The 21260-nt window shown below is 37.6% G+C and overlaps 1 protein-coding gene across 1 annotated transcript in view; it reads left to right on the top strand.

Moving 5' to 3' along the window:
- The window catches only part of Plcxd3 (phosphatidylinositol specific phospholipase C X domain containing 3), a 143479-nt gene that overhangs the window by 84882 nt on the left and 37337 nt on the right, over positions 1 to 21260 (top strand). The window contains exon 2 of the mRNA XM_027936191.2: positions 5559 to 6267. Coding sequence (XP_027791992.1) covers positions 5559 to 6267 — 709 coding nt within the window. The remainder of the gene's footprint in view (positions 1 to 5558; positions 6268 to 21260) is intronic.

The raw sequence follows: 21260 nt of genomic DNA, 5'->3' as shown, positions 1-21260 counted from the left end.
TCTGCATACAACAAGGCACTAGTTATCAGGAGAGCATCTAGTGATGGGATTTCAGTCTTCTGGGGGTGGCACAAAGCTATAAGAGTAAATTGTTCCTTTAGAGGAGGTAATTTACAAAGGATAAATTACTCAGTCAAAATATCTGTTCATGAAAATGAGACAAAGAGCAAGAGGATCTTGTGAATGACTGTAGTGTTTGGAGCTGGAACCAATTATTATTTTTTTTCTCAAGATCAAATCCATTGTAGAGGCTGAAGCTGGATAATGGCTGTGGATGATGTATAAATATTGACTGCTAAAGGGAAACAGCAGAGATTTGAATACAAGCAGTACCTGAAAGCTATTTCAGTTGTCCCCACAAGAAAACAGGCCAGTAGCAACGGAACAGAAAAGAAGAGGACAGATCTGAGAGAAATCTGGAGAGAGAGGATTTGTACCTCTACATAGTGTGTAGCTGGACACAACAGAATGACTAAATGTCATGCTTGAAGGGTAAGGAAGAGTTGAATATGAACTGAAGGATGAAATAGAAGGATAATAAGATAATTAAATATAATAGTGTTCATAAGAGAAGAGCATGTTTCAAGGGGAATACTAAGTTTCAGTGAAGACACCTAAGCTCATGATGCCCATGGAGCAATAAAATTTATTTGCTTGGTAGGCAGGCAGGGGGCCTGAAAGGCAAGACAAATTAGATGGTATCAATTTTTGATGCATCCATAGGAAAGAAAAAGAAGCTAAAGAAATAAATTAGATAACCAAAAATATGGAGCAAGTTGACATCCTGAACAGAGCTTTGGATACACCTTTACTTAGAAGCTGGAGGCACAACACGAGGCAGTGTAGAAGATTGGGGAGGAACAAAACTTGAAACAAGTTGTGTCACAAAAGACAAAAGAGGAAATACTATAAGAAGAAAGCACAGAGTACCAAATGTTCCAGAAAGGCTAGCAGGATTCACTCATTTGTTTAATCAATGGTGTTATCTATATACCTATGAAGCTCTGTGCTAGGATTTAGGAATGAATTCACTGAGGTGACTGACTGATGAGTTTTCTTTTGTAGTCATCAGATGATATCTTATCGTGCTTTTATGTGGGTCATAATAGTGATATTATGATTATTTGTTTCCATCTTTAATCCACTCATTATAGTGGATTAAAGATGGAAACAAATTTGGAATAAAGAGAGCCAGACTGCATAGAATAATCTGAGATAATTGAGTGGAAATGATAAAGACAAAGAGAGCCAATGGAGGTCCTTTGTCAAAGAGTCTAATCAGGCTTAATATTTTTAGGCCTAATATTAGAGGTAGAATTGGTTATTTTGCTCTTGTAGCATATCCCAGGTGAACAATTTTGACTCACTGACTTGAGCTACATGTCATAATGGACACAGAATCTATAAGGTACAGATATTTTCCCCCCCTCTCGGTAGCTTAAACTCTAGCCTAAAATCAAGTGTATATATGTGAGGAGTTTTAGGTGTAGAACACGATGTAAAGACTGAGAAAATTTCAAATAACATGACAAGAATTTCTAGCAACATCCAATAACAAAATGTATTGCAGACCAGATATACTGTGAATTCAGAGAAAACATAACCATGAATGAAAAAAATCTTCAGTGCACAGGAGGAAATAAGTGGAGGTCACAAAATAAGACTAGCATTAGGACTTTCATGAGGGAAAGACTAGAGGCGAACTTCACTCCAGAATCCCATCTCTTCTCCTGTAAAGTGGAAATAGTGCCACCTGCCTTTCTTCAAACCTAGAAAAGGGCCTCAAAAATGAATCTGCCCTTCCACGTCCTTACCGGAAGCCTTGTTTTAGTTCAGAGATGAAAGGTACTCATGCTTCACCACTGTAGCATCAGTCATATGAGAACAAAGCTATCAAAAATGCACAAAACCTTTTGCTAGAAAGTAGGAGCCTTGGAAACCTCTGCCCTGTGACAAATAACAGGAATAGAACAGGAAAAGAGACAGATGCCTACATGGGGACTGTCACCAGCAATCTCAGTGCTACACTGAGGCAAGGAGAGAAGCAGTTCCTACTTTGACCTAGTCAGAGCCTGAATTCCAAGGTGAGGATATAGACATTGGAATTGAACAGTCATACACATGTCAACTTTTAACCCACAGGGCCTTTTGGTCTATAGGTTTACAGATTAAATTGATTTGATGAATTTCCTTTTGTTTGTTTATTAAATCCATAATTTTATAGAATTTTGAGAGACCAACCTAAAGTTCGTCCAAAGAGCTCATATACATAATACAGTAAATATGTTGCATGAGGAGGGTTAGTACTTACAATATGTCACATATCAATTTAATGAATATGACAGAATGTGAGTCTTTATATACTGTTCAAAGCCTTAAGAAAATGGGGTAATGTTGATTGCTTCCATTTTCAACCTTTTAGGCAAATTAGTGGATAGATTCATGTTTTCAATAAATATTTCCACATCTAAACTCTGCAACTTAAATAATTTCTGTCTCTTTTCTTCTTCCATACACTCACATAGTCATCCAACGTGTATTTGTCTGGGTGATATTTTCTTAGTCTCAAGTAAATCAGTGTTTCACTACTTATAACACTATAATAAAATAACAGCAATTTAAATTTGATAGTCCTCTTATGGGACATTCATGAAACATGATTTCATTCATTCTTTAAGAAAATTCTGTGATATTTTAACTTAACACATCAGAAAATCAAAGCTGTGTATGGATGATGATCTGATAATCCTCCTGTGTTAAACTGTGAGTTACTGATGGAATTTAAACTTAAACCTGTCTCCATGCACTGCATTGCCTAATGCATTCTAATCTAAATACCAATTTAAATGCATGATTTTCTTAGAGAATACAGCTTTGAGGTTAATACATTTTTTTTGATGCACCATTTTAATTTATCAAATAGCCATGTTTGGTCTTTGATTTTCATTAATAAAAATTAAATTATAGACATGCTGTATTTTATTTATTCTTAAAGAATTGTTATTGTAAAAACTCCTCTCTACCAACTTTGTTTTTAACATGAAAAGAATGCCTAAAGTGACATTTAAAATTATCACATATGTATATCACATATATAATGTATGATTTACAGAATATCAAGATACTTTGCAAATATTTTTCTACCTACTACTCTGCTTTGATGATTCTTATGGGCTTTTGAAGCTACACACACACACACACACACACACACACATATATATATAAATATTTGTTTATTAAATCCATAATTTAATAAACAAATTACATCATTGCAGTGACCCACACAGCAACAAAGTATCTTGAGTAGGGGTGACTAAAGATGGACAAAAATACAAAGACAAAACAAAACAAAACAAAACAAAAAAAACCAAAGACATTTTCAAGCTAAGCTGAGGCCAGGTGGGACACTGCATTCTGATGAAGGAACAGTGACCCGGAACTAGCTCTGCAATTTTATTGTATAGGAATCCATAATCAGGAAGATAAACTATAGGGGAATTGCTTGTAAGTTATCAGAGGCTTCTTTGTGCACTAAAAAGTTATAGAACTAGAAACATTTTCGCAGCTATCCTACTGTTGCAGTGCTAGGAACATTCTGCTGCACCCAGGAAACACATTGTCCTGGGACATCTGATCACTGTTAGTGTCAGAGCCAAGAATCAAGGCTGATAACATCCTTGCCTTTGGCAAGAAATGTTTCCCAGGTTTGGCTTTTGCTGACACCCCAGGATCACCTGATGACTAGGGCTCATCTGCTCTCCACACATCATATCCACAAATTAACCTTTGTTAATAAGGTCAAAATAGACAGTCCATTTAATAAGCCAATAATTAAGATGGAATACTAAGAATCATTCAACTAATCCATGAGAAGAAAAGAAAAAAGAAAAAAAAATGTGAATGAAGAACAGGGCTGACATTTTCTTCATATACCATATAGTAAAGATAAATTTACCACACTGTTTCAAATTAAATTAAAATTGAATTTCTGTATATTTAGGTTACCTTTCTTATTTTTTAAAAAACCTAATAATCCTGAGAAGTTATCTGTTCTAAATCTTAATTTATGATTTGCAGAGTATCAAGATACTTTGCAAAAATTTTTATTCTACCAACTACCATGATGTTTGAAATCCCTGCTTTGATGATTCCTGTGGGCTTTTGAAGCTACACAGAGACATATGGACATGTGTATAGCTGAAGATGGAGGTATAAATAAGTATGGTATGGAATATAGATATAGACATATATTGCATTCCTGAAAAAAAAATGCTTCAAATAGCTTATCAGACAAAGGCCCAAGGGGGTTCAATGGATAAACTCAGGGAGGTGTGTATGTATGTTTGTATGGGGGAGTTTTGTGTTAGGAAATTGAAAAATCTAGAAAATGCTGTGCCTTAAAGGACAGACCTCAGGACTCAGGCAACAACATGTACTCAGGAAAAGCCTGAATAACAGATGGAGAGTGACAGTCCTGGAACAAGGTCATGAAAGAGGAAAGAAAAGGTGTCAGGATTGGAAGTACATCTGCTGCTTCCAATGTGTGAAACACCCAGGATACATTAATTTAATTTTAGCTATTCAGTAGATCATGTCCAAGAATTAAAGGAGAATTTGAAAAGTAAAGCTCAACCTTGAACTAATTTTTCTTCACTGGGTTCCAATTATGTTTTTAATTGTACTTTCTGCTCTTAGATGATCGATACACATGTTCATTACTGCATTCGTGGAGTTTTGATACTTACAACTGCCCAAAATAACTGAATGAATAATTCTTGTTCTGAGGAAGAAATCTTTTAAATTTGGAAGCCAACTCTAAAGTGTTAGCTATTGAGTGAAAATATCAGTGAATAACAGAGTCTATTAGTTAATTTTAAAATGTTGTCTGTTGTATTAACTGCAAAAAAAAGAAATCATTATGTATTCAGTATGTGAAAAGTACTTAGTCTCCTCTAAGTTCCCACAAGGTCAGGAGTGAAGTTAAATACACCAGCATTGTGCTATACTCTTGTCTTATTTCTCTGCCATCTCCTTTATCTCTTGTGCTTCCTGAAGTGCATGAGGTAAAGATTCATACATTGATTTCCTGTGAAAGGGGCTTTTTTCCCTTCTTTAATATAATCCCTTTATGGTTAAAAACAACCCACAATGAGGGAAAGAGTAAAATTACAAGCAAAGTGTTGGAAACTGGTGAGTGCCCACACATCTTTCTTATGAATGATGACTTATACCACCTATATGGAAAGCCAGTCCCAGTGAATACACTGAATTCATTGTTCAAAGAAGCAAATGACTATTTAAATTTCAAAATATCGATCCAAAGGAAATGTTTCTAATTAATTTGCAAGCAGGTTAGTCAATTAAAGTAGTCTGTGTCCTACATTAGGACATAAGAGTAGGTTATAAAAAAGATCCCCCTAAAGTACAAAAATTAACTAACTTGTGCTTAGCATTTCCACTGACTTATTTAAGGGAAAACTGTGGATGCTACAACAAGGAAGAAGGTGGGAAGGATGGAGGACTGGACATTAATCACATTGTGCTTGTTATTCCCCCAGGGTCCCATGATTCCTTCAGCTTCTACATTGATGAAGCCTCTCCAGTAGGCCCTGAACAGCCAGAAACTGTCCAGAATTTTGTCTCTGTGTTTGGAACTGTAGCCAAGAAGCTGATGCGGAAATGGCTAGCCACTCAAACAATGAATTTCACTGGTCAGCTAGGAGCTGGAATCCGTTATTTTGATCTTCGAATTTCCACCAAGCCCAGAGACCCCGATAACGAACTCTACTTCGCTCATGGTTTGTTCAGTGCCAAAGTCAATGAGGGCCTTGAAGAGATCAATGCATTCCTCACGGATCACCATAAGGAGGTGGTATTCTTGGACTTCAACCATTTTTATGGGATGCAGAAATATCACCATGAAAAACTGGTCCAAATGCTGAAAGATATCTATGGAAACAAAATGTGCCCAGCAATTTTTGCCCAGGAAGTTAGTTTAAAGTACCTGTGGGAGAAGGACTACCAAGTGCTGGTCTTCTACCACAGTCCAGTTGCTCTGGAAGTGCCCTTTCTCTGGCCTGGGCAGATGATGCCAGCACCCTGGGCCAACACCACAGACCCTGAAAAACTGATCCAGTTTCTTCAGGCATCTATCACTGAGAGAAGAAAGAAGGGCTCGTTTTTTATTTCTCAGGTGGTGCTAACCCCCAAAGCTAGCACTGTGGTCAAAGGTGTGGCAAGTGGCCTCAGAGAAACAATCACAGAAAGGTAAGTGTCCTCAAAGTATCCAGGGGAAATGCAAATAACTTAAGTCAAATCCATAGAGTCACCAAGTGGTCAAGCAACAATCCATACTGACAAGTATCCATTTTCTGGGGCTACCATAACCAAGGGCCACAAACTGGATAACTTAAAACAATCGAAATGCATTTTCTCACAGATATGGAAGCTAGAAGTCTGAAATCAAGGCGTCAGCAGAGTTGGTTCCTTCTGGGGATTCTGAGGGAAGATCATTGCCTCTCTCCTACTTTCTGGTGATGGCTGATAATTCTTAGAGGGGTTTTCAGCTGCATCTCTCCTGATCTTCCTCCTTCTTCCCAAGGTCTTCTCCCCATGTGCCTCTATCTTCTTTTCTTATAGGGACAACAGTCATGTTGCATTAAAACCCACCTTAAAGACCTCATCTTAGCTCAATTACTTCTGAACATACCCTGTTTCCAAATGAAGTCGCACTCAGAGGTACTGACGTGGACTTGAAGATGCTTCTTGTAGGACACAGATCAACCCCTAACACCATGTATTTTGACTCTATCTCTAGTTCTCTTCTCACAGCATTCCTTTCACTTTGTCTAGTTCTTTATAGATTTCAAAAAGCTATTTTTCTACTGACTATAGAGTCTTTTAACGTATCAAATGTCATTTGATCTGCTAACAATCCTAGGAAGTAAATACTGTCTTACAGATTTAAGAAAATGAGATTCAGAAAAATGAAATGTTTTGCCTTAGGTCCTTTGGACAGTAAATGATGAAACAGATTTAAGACTCCATTCTCAAGTCACATGCTAGGCCCTCTACATTGCTATCCTGCCCCATAACGAAGGCTTACTCTGCAGAGAGGGAGTAGACCTTCCATCTGTCAAGCCCAGCCATGTAGAGTGGTGGGTACCTGCAAGGTACGATTTGAAAAATCATCAAAGATCTCTGTAGCTCTTGCCTATCAGTATGACAGAACATGCAGAATCACCCATATTATTTATTCTTTTGAATTACCCATGCTAAACAATGTAAACAGTACCTGAAAAGGGAATACAAACCCTTGTCAGATATCTTATTTTTAATGTTTAATTAATAATTCTAATTATGATAAAGAGACAAAGCATTAAGGTTTTGCTTTGGTTCAAGGACAAGAAAACAAGGAGAAAGATTTTGAGATGAAAATAGGATGGGTGACCTTCTAGAGCAGAATACAAGGTGGGGATGACAGGAGAAGCTTATAACAGCAGGCAAGAATACACTTGCCACAGATCTTTTAGTCAGGCTACAATGAACGTCATCCTGCGAGCAATGGGAGCTGGATAATGATGTTTAGCAGCTGAATGACCAAATCTGAATTTTTAGATTATAATTAATGCAACCTGAAAAATAGATGGAGAGAGTGGGACATTAAAAGGAGCTTAGAACTGTGTTAGCAAGAGGGAGTGCAAGCTAAACTAAGGAAGAAAGAAAACTTAGAATGTGATAAGTGAGCCGTGAAAATTTAGACAAATTAGTGATCAATTAGCTATGTGGTATGAATGACAGAAAGAGGTAAGAATGTAGTTTCTGATTGAGAATTAAGGTGGGTGAAGGAAATATTCACAGAGGCAGGAAACCAAGACACAAGGACTTGGAAAGGAAGCAGAGAAGATAGAATTAGGGCCATGCTTAGTTTCGAGTGCCAGTAAGGAATACAAGTATATATGTAGACAATCGATCATTAGGATTATAATCCCAATGGCCAACTCATGGGGATTATTGGCATTATGGGGTAATGAGAGCCCCAAATCACTGAAATGAAAGGTTCTTCCTTGCAAAAAAGCTTCTTCATAGCTTCCTTTCATTATTCAGATATCAGCTGGTATCTCCTTTTTTCTTGAAATTTAAATAAGTTTGCCTATCCTATGTTGTACACCAATTTCAAGCACATGTAGGATTTCCCTGTGATTTCTGCTATTGTCTAGATTATGCTCTGATGGTTCTTACCCTCACTTCTGCTGGAGAGCATCATTCGATGAGTCAATTCTCCCATTTGATCTGTGTCTGTTCCATTCTGAGACATGAAACGTGCCTCATGCTTCTACAAGTTCCTACAATGGATTTAACCCTTTCCTGGAGATCTAAGGAGATCAGGGAAGTTTTATAATGACTGTAATGTACAGAATTTAGAATTAAATTTTTAGATTCTTCTGTAATCACAAACCTTCTGTCCTGGGATATCTTCCTTGGTGACATATACACCCCTCTTTGCCCCTCAGCCTCACTCCTCTGACTAGATGCCCTCTTCTTCCTTTTTTTTTCTCATTACTTTTCTCCCCCTACATTCAGATTGCTTTGGGGACATCCTTTTCCAGGTTATTGTACCTAACAATAGTCACTTCTCTCCAGCCTTCCTATGCCTAAACCCAGCTAGTTCCATCAACACAAGAAGGCTTTTTTAAATTTACTGAAAGCACTCTACAAACATTCATTGTTCTGGTAATTAACAACTTATCCCCTCTCTCACCAGATTAGAAAATGAGGGAGATATGTACACATGAATGTGTTATTGTTAGCCTTAGCCCTTAGCGTCTGCAAAATTTTGAGGAGTTCCTGGGGACCCAGTAAAGGTGGAGAAGAGGTAGCAAGAGCTGGGAGAGGAACTGCTTCCAACTCGTTCCACTCTTTCTACTGGAATGCAAGAAGTCTTACTTTTAACTTTTACGTATTTTGCATGACACAAGTCTTCCCATGGCCTCTTACAGCTGAACCATACCTCTCTACTCAGGAAAGCACTTTCTAGTACAACAAGCCCGCTTTAGCCAAAATGGGTTTCAGCCAATTTTTCCCAGGGTAGGAACCAGCCTTTGAAGAAGCCAAGAAGAATTCACTCGGGGAATAAATGGTTTTCCTTTTATGGCACCTGATAGACTTTGGGAGCTTTCAAGCCATGGTTAAACTTCTTTTTGGCTATTCATGCACTAGTATACAATACTAAAGTGGGGATTTGTGGAGGAGAAATTCAACATAAGAAAATGTGGAAAATTGTATTTTACACAATTCTCCCCAAAAGATTCCCAATGCACATTTGCATATAAAAGGCACCAACAAGTCTTTTAGTGAGGAAGCCTATTTAAATTTAACTAATACAGTGTTTTCCACACACCTTTTCTTTCAGATAACACTTATTAACAGCCCATGGAATTAATTTTGAAAAACTGTCCTCAGCCATCTGTTCTAGTTCAGAACTTGCTTCTGGCTCTATCTATCTGCAATGGTAAAGCTGTAATATTGAAAAGAGAAAGAGAAGTGGCAAGAGTGGGGGTATTAAAAAGACCTAATAGCGGGCTGGGGATGTGGCTCAAGCAGTAACGCGCTCGCCTGGCATGCGCAGGGCGCTGGGTTCGATCCTCAGCACCACATAAAAATAAAATAAAGATGTTGTGTCCACCGAAAACTGAAAATAAATATTAAAAAATTCTCTCTCTCTCTCTCAAAAAAAAAAAAAGACCTAGTAGGTAGAATCAATTTTTTTCCTCTTTGATATTATGCAAATTAATTGCTAATAATTTGCAAAAACATTGAACTTTGTCATTATATTTGTGCTATAGCTTTCTCCTTTGGAATTTAGTCTTATATCTACTAGAAAGACATCCTTTTTAACCATTGCAAAAGTGTATTCTGAGTGTGGAGTTAATGGCCAAGGATTTTTATTTTATTGTCTTGTTTTGTTACTTTTTTAAAAAATTCCAGCCTTATGAATAAGCCTTTTAGACAAGGTCATTGTCAGCTATTGAATTGTGCCTTGCAAAGGCAATTTACTTAGCTCTGAAGAAACAGTGCAGGGACATTTGACTCCAGAGAATTCATTTCTTTTTTCTTCTTACCAAGTGAAGAGTCCTAAAACATACTAAAAAGTAGACTGATTGTGCCTCTGTCCTATGAGCTTTGTGCCAGAAACCTTCATTCAGAAAGTGGCATATTGGCACCAAGAGATTATAATAAGCCACCTTGTGCCATCTAAAAAATACCAAGCAGTTTTGAGATCTCTAGGCCTTAAGTATTTTCTTCTCCAAAATCCAGAGTTTGAACTAGATTCTGCATTTGACTAGCTAGTTTCTGTATAACTTTTCAAATCTTTTCTAATATTTGGGTTAACAAAAACCCTGAGCATATGCATTTAGAAAATACTCTTTGAAGTTGTGGGTGGCTTCAGGGAAACTAAATCCAGCCTGAGTTTAGGTACTGTATCTTTCAATCTGGCCATTGGTGCCAAATACTGCAGATGTGTTTTCTACATTTTAGCAATGCCAAAAGACACAGATTTTTATTTCTTAAAGACCTATTTTTAATCTACTTTTCAAACACTAGTTTTCACACATTTCCCCCACAGAATTCACACATTCTTAAAAAGAAGGTGTGCAACTTGTCATGTCTTTCCTTAATATGTGGAAGTTTATTAATTAATAGATTTTTTTCTTTTAATTCCAGCTTAAAAAACTGCAGTCATATCACCTGTCAGAATGTTTAGGAAGCAATGCATCTTTGCAAGTAAATTGATGCAGAATTAAGTTGGGTGATGTTTATACAGGCTAACAATTTAGATGTTAATGACAATAATAATAATATTGTGATATTATTATTAGCAATTTTTAAGTGCTGTCAGATATTATACTATCTTATATGTATTCTTTGATTTAATATTCAGAAAAAGTAGGTACTATTGCTAGCCATCTTTAAAATGAAGGAATTGAGCCTTAGAAGTGTTAGGCAATTTACCTGGATAAAACCACTCAGGAAAGGTAGAACCTTAGGACTGGGATTTAAGTCAGTGGTGCAATGCATGCTTACCACGCCCAATCCCCTGGGTTTAATCCCCAGTGCACGTGTGCACACATCCACATGAGGTGCATTTAGGATTTAAATTCAGGTTGTTCTGTTTGTTTATCCACCAAACAAACATGTTTAGAGTCATATTCTGTTTTAGACACTGTACTTCAAGTGTGTGAACTCAAATATGTACTCTTAAAACTATCACACCATCTTATCTCTCTGCTATTTGTGAGATTCCAAAGAGGTGATGGCAACTTTGTTTTCATCTCATTAAATGACAAGATCTAGACTCAATTTGGCAGTACATTCAAGTAGACTAAGTTCAAGTTAGTACTTACCCTGTTGGACAGCTCCTGTGTGCAGGGCTCTGAGTTCAGTGCTGTGAGGCATTCTAAAACTGGTAAGATGCCATTGTTTCTGTCAAGTATCAAGTAAGTTTGAAAAGCCAGGCACATACATGACCTAAATAAAATTTAAGAAAAATGAGAGAATTAAAGATCAAAGATTTTTAGAGGTGATTTAGAGGCAATAGAGACCTGGAAAGATTTTGTTTGGCTCTCAGAAAGGATGGTATAGTGACTGGCCAGATGGGTGGAGGTGGCTTCTAAGACTGAGAAAAAAGCAAAAGAATGGAGACAAGAAATCCAGAGGACAAGAGAAGTCAGGGTTGGCCATAGTGGACTGATGTCAAAGGAATCTGGGAGATGAGTCTAGGAAAAGGGAAGGAAAAGCTTATAGGACTCTAGTCTTAATTAAAGATGTATTAGAAAGATACTGAAGAGGGATAGGCCAAATCAAAATCAGACCTTAGGTGGTGAAACTGACTGGATTACATAGGTTGAATAAAGAAGGTAGAAACTAAAGATGGCTACAAGTTCAAAGAGGGAAACAAAATAGAATGTCAGCAAGTGGTTGGGAACAAAGAGGTAAAAGATGTCAACATAATGTGATTTCAGCTCTACCAACAGCCTGCCCTTTGGAATACTGGGGATACCATTCCCTGAATCACTCTGTATAAATGTGGAGTTGGACAATGGGCAGCCCTGCCTACTTAATCTCATGATTGCTCTTATTGCCTTCAGTGTAAGGTAAAAATTTCAGGACATGGTTGTTTGTGTGCACCCTTATTACCCAGCTGGGAAATGCAGAGAAGTCACCTACAGTTGCTGAGGCTCCCATAATGTGCCAGGCACATTTATGGTCTGCTTTTTTCCATAAATTATATCCATTTAATCCTACCTACAACCTTTTAAGGTAGGCATTGTTAATCTATTAGAGATGCAAAATTGAGCCTGAGATGCATAGTACCATACTCAAAATTCCAATATTAAATTAATACCATAGCTCATGAATTAAGATTATTATGTGGATTTGTTTGAGTGTAAGTCCCGTGCTTACTCTTGCAAATTACATAAAAGTGATATGACTTAGTACTGGGTACCTGTAATACATTATCTGTTTATCTAGGGAGGCAAAATCATGCCTCAGGGTTTGGAAAGATAAATTATGTAGAAGATAGGGTTGACAAAGTCATGAGAAGAGAAGGTCTGAGGTGTGTGCCTTTGCCTCCAGAGAGCAAACTCAGGTGGGATGCTGGCATAGGAAGCCCTGGCATAGAATAATGGAACAGGAAAGAAACTCAGAGGGGTCCTCTTTGGCTCATGCCTAACTCCCTTTCAACCCTTTTCCAGCCAGTGCTGGGATCAGTTCTAAATCTAGATCATTAGAACCACTAAAAGAGGAGGCTGGTTGATAAATTGAAAGGAAGCTCCAGAAAGCAAACCCTTTTCCCAACCCTGGGGTTTGGTAAACTGGAACATGCTCATGAAGACCATTAAAATGCAATTTCCTGGATTCCACCCCCATAGATTCTGATTCAACAGTCTGTGACTCAAAGTTTTTGTATTTTTAACAGACTCCAGTGAGATTCACTTTGAGTAGCCCTGCTCACATCTGCAGACAAGATGTACCTCAACCTGGGCTTCGTCAGTCTGGAGTCAACCTCAAGATTTATCAATGCCCTCCTTTCCAGGCTGATAGTTCTTTCTTAAATTGAAGCTATGACTCCTCTACCATGGATCCTGCCAGATTTCAGTTCATCTCTGATTGTTTTGTCCCAAACAGAGCTTCCCATCAAAGATTTCCCAAAAGTAGACCTCTCCTGTTGGCATCTTCTCTTTCATGTCACTTAGTTTGATCCTAGGATTATTGTGCTGATAGGAAGAGGCAAAGTCTCCTTTAGAGGAATTGTTTGTGCCCTTGAGCTAGAAAAAAAAAATGTGTTCATTTCCATGGAAGAAGCCTTAATGACTTCCGGACTTAGTATCTCTCATCAAAGCCATTAACATGGCTGCACTTTGCATCCCAACTGCCTCGCCAAGCTGATTTCACAGTATGAAGAAGGAGGAGATTTTTATTTAACCACTTGCAACCGTGAGGCTGTGTGACAGAAGGGTAATTTCAGTCTGGTTCTGCTGAGGTATGGTAGGAAAAGGCTTGCCTGTAATTCTTTTGGTTTTAGCAGTGTTTGACCCAAGAATTTTTGAAAGAAGTATGCACATAAAAGCTCTTTCTCTTTCATTTGGCCACTGTTGTACAGGTAAATACATAAAGGAACTTTTTATTATCTGTATTAGGGGAATAAAAGATTGGAGGGGATTCCAAGCTTCTGGGAAGTCAGATCCATAAAGTGCATGGTGAGCGTGTATGGGCATGAGAGGGAGAGAAAATGCACACATTTTTCTAATATGAGATATAGATTCACCCACCTTAGTATACCCTTCTGGATCTGTTCTATGTAGAATTGTGGGGCCAACAGAGTTCACTGTCTTAAAGACACTACCCTAGTATGTAACTAGAATGTATACAGCTCATAAAACATTGAGAAGAGGTAGGTTGATGGAGCATAGAGAGAACAAAGATGACAAGTGTCCAGGAAGCCGAGATATTTAAGTAGGTGGTAACAATATTGGGGTACTTAAGTCACCAGCTAAGGGGAGAGGGAGATTTGTTTGATCATGACATAATCATGATCAGTAGATGAGAAAGAAAGAGGTGTCTGATTCAAGAATTCGAATGGACCATCTCAGATCACACTCTGAGGCCATGAAGAGGAGGAGGCCTTCAGGCCACCTCTTTCCTTCTGCTCTCTGCAGGCGGGCTCCTGAGGAGGTCACATGCCCGTCCAGCTAAAAAAAAAAAAAATCATCCAAGGAGCAACAATTCCATCCTGAAGATGACTTTTTCTTTTAAACTGTAGAGAGAGATGCCATAGAAGTTCTATGATCCCTAAGGAAAAGATCTCCAGGTGAAAATGTCTAGTGGAATATCCCAGGTTGAATACAGTTACAGCGAGAACACTCACCATGAGGGCCATGGGATGTCCCAGTGAGAGGAGGCAAGAAAGAACTGAAAAGGATTGGGGTTCAGTTTGGGTGATTTGGTGGAAGGTTTAAAGAAATAGAGATCCTCTTTAGATCAGTGTCAGAAAGTAAGGACAATTCTACAACTGGGTATCTTGATAAGTCTTATGATAGGCCAAATCAAAACTGAACTCTAATTGGTGAAGAAGACATTGTCACTCATCTTGGTTAAGAGAGCTACATGTTTGGAACAGTGTCTTTTTTCTGTGCTTAAACAAACATAGGTCCAGCTTTAAAAAAAAAAAAAAACATGTATTCTATATGATGATTCAGAATGACCTTATCTGAGGATGGCATTCTGAGAAATTGTTATGTCCAACAAGTGAATAGTATGACCTGATTGTGAGTATCAGGGCAGTTTCTCATGGTCGGGGCTATTGTTGCTTTCATTTAGTTTCAAACTTTTTACATGTTAAGCTTCCCATGTGCTTTTTGCCTGTTTATTATTTTGTTAAAATAAATAATGTGATAATGGTATCAAAAGTCAGTTATGAATGTAGCTCTTTCTATTTTTGTGGTTCAGTTTTGGAGCATTGAGTTCAGAAAACAACTGAGGCTATGTCTACTCAAAAGCCTAGACCATTCTGATAATAGGAGAATGATAATAAGAGAGAATGGTACCACAACCTGGAGGTTGCCTACTAAAAATGCAAACTCTTTATATTGAGCCATATTGAGAATCAACTTGACTTTCTTTTTCTGTTATCTTAAATTTCTCCCTACATCTTTGGATGACTCTGGGAATTGATTGATAGGTATAGAGAATTCCAGTTAGAGGGGATTGAGAAGTTGTGTGTGGATGGGAAAGAAATGTGAGAACATGGCTCTTTGTAAAAAGAATTGCTGGTCCTTTAAGATTTGTGAACATTCCAACTTCCTTCCCGAGGTTTCATAACTTGCTCAGAGTACAAAGTAGAAGATAGGATGGCAGAGTATCATATTATAACCGAATCATTTTGTTACCAGGGCTTGTTTGAATGAATGACTCTTAAGGCTTGTAATCCAGATGTTTGTTTTGAGTGTACTTGGTAGATACAACTTTGGGTGACTGATCTACTGATTATCAAGGTGATCTTGAGAAGTATCAAAGTTTGGTTGAGTGAGGTGATATAAACCAAGTTCTCTCCACCAAAGGTAAAAGGACTAGGAATTGCTTTAAATGTACCCTCCTAATCAAATTGTTAAATAAATCTCCAACAACTTATCAACAACATGGTAGGCAATGACAGTTCAGCTTTTAACTGAACCATATTCAGTGGAAAAATGCTTTCTACCCTAGGAATTTCAATATAAAAACAACAGCAAAAAGCTGGAAAGAGAAATTTTTCTCAGAATATCAGACCTTGGAGGATTTTAGAAGAAAATACTGCTTGCATTGCCTGCAGACATGAATATTTGGCTTCATTGATTAGAGCACAAATCTTTTGGCTCTTGCTCTGTGTGTCTGGGATTGTAGCCTATTGCTAATTAGCTTATTTTAAAGTACTAAAAATAATTAGATGAGAATAGCTAGAAACTTGCTTGTCATAATTAATTTTTTTTGCAGAAATCACAAGTATAGCTTGAATTTTTGCTTTAAAATATTCCTTCCTCCCACCCCCTCATCACTTATTTCCCTGTGGCCTCACCTGTTAAAAGAAAAAAAGCTTACAAGTTGTTTCAAAGGCTGTGACATCCTATCTGGAAGAAGCAGTATGTGGCAGTGAGACCGTAATGTGTGATTTCATTAGTGAATGCTAAAAGCACAGGCTGCCCTTTGGAAATGTATGTGAGCTCTGGCCAGCAAATTCATTGTGTGGCTGCTAGTTGACTGAATATCAAATAGAAAAGCCATTGCCTGTGTTATTTAACTCACATTCAAAAATGAACCAGTCAAGAAAACAAATAACACAACAAAGCTACCAAGAGCTATTTATGAATGTAAATCTTTCTATTTGCATGGTTCATTTTTGGAGGTCTTAATTCAGGTTGCTTGTTTTTCCAAATAAAATACTTGCACAAATTAGATTGTAATGAATAGATTATAGGGAAACTTAGTGAAGTATGTGTTCAACCTAAATTCAATCTCTTAATAGAGACCATGCGAAGATTTAGGAGAGACCTGGTGGATCTGTTTCTAAGCAGACTGGAAGCTTAGTTTTATTTGTCTTACATTTACATTTACCGGCTAGTCCTTAAAGGGTTATGTGATGGATCTGTCACAAACACAGCAGATTGCCACGGGCATCTCTGTCTGTGTCAACATGACAGGAGAATTTCACATACTTGCACACATACCACTCAACACCTTGCCCATGTACCCACAGGCCAGTAGCTCCCAAAGGAACATGGCCCAGGACCATTGTATCTGATCAAGATTGAGTAGTTCCTTAGTGCCATGAGCAATGATATTTTCATGTCTTTATGACATGGGCTGTGTATAAAAAAGCTATTTCAATGGTACCCCATTTGCTGACAAAAATGTGTGTGTGTGTGTTTTCAAAGGGGTGAAAGAAATGTAATGAAAATAAGTAGTAAAACCTATTCTTCTCTCTCCACCTGTAAAATTGCATTTCTTTCTTCCTGCTCATAAAGTAAAGAAGAATTTTATCTGCTGGGTATTGCCGCAGTCTGGCTGGGCACAATCAGGAGCCACTTGTCAAAAGAAACTAACTTTATTTTTAGAACCACACACGCCAAACAAAACAGCCTCTCAGGAAAAACCCTCAGAGCCTCAACTGCCACCACCGGCTTTCCACAAGCCTCTCTCTCCCACACAAGCTTCTCCCCACCTCCCACAATCCTCCTGCTCTTGAGGCCGATTGGCTGGGTCACGTGGGCGGAGCCAAAAAAGTCCCCCAATGAGCAGCTCCGTGGTCTGAAAGGGCAGGGAAACAGCCCAATGAGCATCACCGCAGAGGAGCCAATCAGCTAGATGTTGCTGGGGCCGCTGTGAGCCAATCATCAGCCGGCAGCTGGAAGTTTGCTGGGGCCCCTTCGGCTGTGGCTCTCAACATCTCCCCCTCTCTGTTTAAACAACAAGCATGTGGCTTAGGGACCGTGTCTGTTAGGCAGTCCAATTCAACATATGGTCCTTACCCGTCATCGGATGAACTGACCTCTAGGCGTCAGCCTCCTGTCTTAGGTTGGTACCACTGCAATTGGATCATACCCGTCACTGACTACCAGTCCAGCATACAGCTATACTTGTGGATAGGCCTTTGCACCAGTGGGGGGGGGTGAGGTTCTTTGCCTCACCTCTGTTGGCCCCCAAATTTTAGACCATCACTAGTAGAGGAGGATGCAAAATGCCATGACATTAAGCCAATTGGGGGCTCCTTTGAAAAATTGTACCACCGGTGACATCATCAGCAAAAATACCCCAACACTACCACAAGTCGCTGCACCAACAGATAGTTCACAATGCATACAGGTGAGCTCACAATGTGTCCAGGCAAGTTCTGCAAGCAGTTCAGTGATGGCTATTGTAGAAGCTGTAGATTGGTTTTATCTTTGACTTCACCAGCACTGGGATGAAGATAGGAATTCTGGCAATAATGGCTAAAGAAAAAATTATGTAACATTACAGAAGGCACTAAAAGAAAACAATTTTCTTAACAATTTACATTGTCTTCACCGGCACTGGGATGAAGATAGGAATTCTGGCAATAATGGCTAAAGAAAAAATTATGTAACATTACAGAAGGCACTAAAAGAAAACAATTTTCTTAACAATTTACATTATCTTAAAGAGAATTATTAAATATAATGAAAAGGAAAGGTGAAAGTAAACAAACAGATCTGTTAACCTTCTTTTTTGTTTACATATTAAAACAATCCTCAACAGTTGTTTACCCAATTTAAATTAAACCATATAAATCACGTGAAAAAAAATATTTGGATCCATTTTATCATGAGCGCTCATCATATATGATATATGGACATACGTACATTCAAACATATAACACAAAACACAAGTGTGCACACATAATATAATACATACAACACATAACATTATAGTAAAGGCCTTATAACTTTTTACAGGTAAAATCTCCATTGCAATGTTTAAAAACTCTATAGTCAAAAAATAGAACTGATCAGCAAAACATTAACCTAGGTCTGTATGAGCTCAAAAAACAAAATAGAACTTCATGATATGGCAAAGGGCAATAATAAAATAGATATTGAAAAAAGCATCCTGGTTCTGTTGCAGATGTAAGAATAGCCAAACTGGAGTTTTGGATATCAGTTGTTATGGATTTGAGCCAAATCATCTTCTTTTTGGTCTGTAGAAATCGCTTTAGTTAATCTTTCTGGAATCCAAATCGGCTGCTGTTCTCCCTGTGGAAACACATAAACAGACCCCCGACTCCAGACAATCACTGGGTCAGGACCTTGGTTAATCTCTCTGGAATCCAAATCGGCTGCTGTTCTCCCTGTGGAAACACACAAACAGACCCCCGACTCCAGACAATTACTGGGTCAGGACCTTTCCATTGTCCTGTTAGAATATCCTTCCAAAGTACCTTGGGCTTATGTACATTTTTTGGACATATATGCCTTTCCGCAGCACTAAGTCCTGATGAATCCAAATTTTAAAAGTTTAGAGTAAAAAGGGTTATTTTAAGTTTATCTTTGGGGAATATATACCCCTTCCCAATTCATTCTTTTTGCTTTAATAAGTACATTTTAATAGTTTGATGAGCTCTTTCAACTATGCTTTGTCCCTGTGGATTGTATGGGATTCCTGTTATATGAGTAATGCCAAATGTTGAGCAAAATTGTTTAAAAGAGGTAGAAGTATAACCAGGGGCATTATCTGTTTTTAACTGTTTTGGAACACCCACAGTGGCAAAATTTTGTAAGCAATGAGCTATAACATCTTTAGTTTTTTCTCCGGCATGAAGGGAGCCCATCAAAAATCCAGAAGAAGTATCAACTGTAACATGCAAATATTTTAATTTTCCAAATTCTGGCAAGTGTGTGACGTCCATCTGCCAAATATGGTTAGGTATCAATCCTCTAGGATTGACTCCAAGATTAACTTGTGGTAAAAAGGTCACACAATTTTGACATTGTTTTATTATTTGTCTAGCTTGTTCCTTAGTTATTTTAAAACGCTTTTGTAAAGTATTAGCATTGACATGGAACTTTTTATGAAAATTTATAGCTTCTTCTAGTGTAGAGAAAATACGTATGTCATGTGTAGTTTTATCTGCTAAATCATTGCCAAAACTAAGGGCTCCAGGCAATCCTGTATGTGCCCTGATATGTCCTATAAAGAATGGATCTTTTCTGTCCCAGATTAGACTTTGTATAGTGGAAAGCAAAGAGAAAACAGTAGAAGAAGGGGAAATCCTACCAGCATCTTCAAGAGATACTATAGCATTAACTACATACTGACTATCAGAAAATAAATTAAATACAGAATCTTTAAACATCACAAAAGCTTGTAAAACTGCATTAAGCTCTACCTTTTGAGCTGATTGTTTGGGTACTAAAAATGTAAAAGTTTGATCAGGGGTAACTACTGCTGCTGTACCATTATTTGACCCATCAGTGAATATATTTGGAGCATTCATGATAGGGGTTTTTCTTGTCATTTTTGGAAAAATTACAGGATGCAATGACCAAAAAAGACAATAAAGGATTAGATGGTAAGTGGTTATCAAATGAAACATTAGATTTGCACATGATTATTGCCCAAGTATTTAAATCATTAGCTAACTCATCAGCTAACTCATCAATTTGATTCATAGTATATGGAGTAATAATTTTATTGGGAGAAATTCCAAACACTCCCTTTGCTGCTTTTATTCCTTTGAGTATTAATTGTCCTACAGCCTCAGGATACCTAGTAAGAATAGTGTTAGGAGAATAAGATAAATGTATCCATAATAATGGACCTTCTTGCCAAAATACTCCTGTAGGAATATTTTTTGTTGGTAGTACAATAAATAATAAAGGCAAACTTATATCAATTCTATCTAAATGCATATTTTCCATATATGTTTCAATGATTTTTAATGCCTTTCTTGCTTCAGGCGTTAACATTCGGGGTGAATTTGGATCTGATGGACCTTTTAGGATATCAAATAAAGGTCCCAACTCTCCTATTGGTATACCTAAATAAGGCCTTATCCAATTTATGTCTCCTAATAACTTTTGAAAGTCATTAAGTGATTTGAGTTGATCTACTCGTATTTGAATTTTTGGTGGATGGACCATGGTTGAGGATAATAGAACTCCTAAATAATTAATTGGAAAATTTAATTGTACTTTATCTATTGCTATCTCTAGATTATAATTTTTTAATAAGTTTGTAAGTGTGGCATAACATTCTAGCAATGTGTTTTTATCTTTGTGTGCTAATAATACATCATCCATATAGTGAAATATTTGTAGTTCAGGATTTTGATTTCTAAGTGGCTGGATTACTTTGTTAACATAAATTTGACACATAGTTGGGCTGTTAGCCATCCCTTGAGGGAGTACTTTCCATTCATATCTCTGATCAGGACCTTCATGATTCAGTGCAGGGATAGTAAATGCAAAACGTGGACTATCCTCAGGATGAATTGGAATTGAAAAAAAACAATCTTTAATATCTATAACTAAAACATACCAGGTTTTTGGCAAAGCAGACAACTGAGGAATCCCTGATTGAGCAGGTCCCATAATAACCATCTCATTATTAATGGCTCTTAAATCTTGCAATAATCTCCATTTACCAGATTTCTTTTTGATGACAAAAATGGGAGTATTATGGGGAGATACAGAAGGTTGTATATG

This window comes from Marmota flaviventris, chromosome 5 (assembly GCF_047511675.1).
Source record: "Marmota flaviventris isolate mMarFla1 chromosome 5, mMarFla1.hap1, whole genome shotgun sequence".
In the NCBI taxonomy this organism is placed as follows: Eukaryota; Metazoa; Chordata; class Mammalia; order Rodentia; family Sciuridae; genus Marmota; species Marmota flaviventris.
This window is presented reverse-complemented; position numbering and strand designations above follow the sequence as displayed.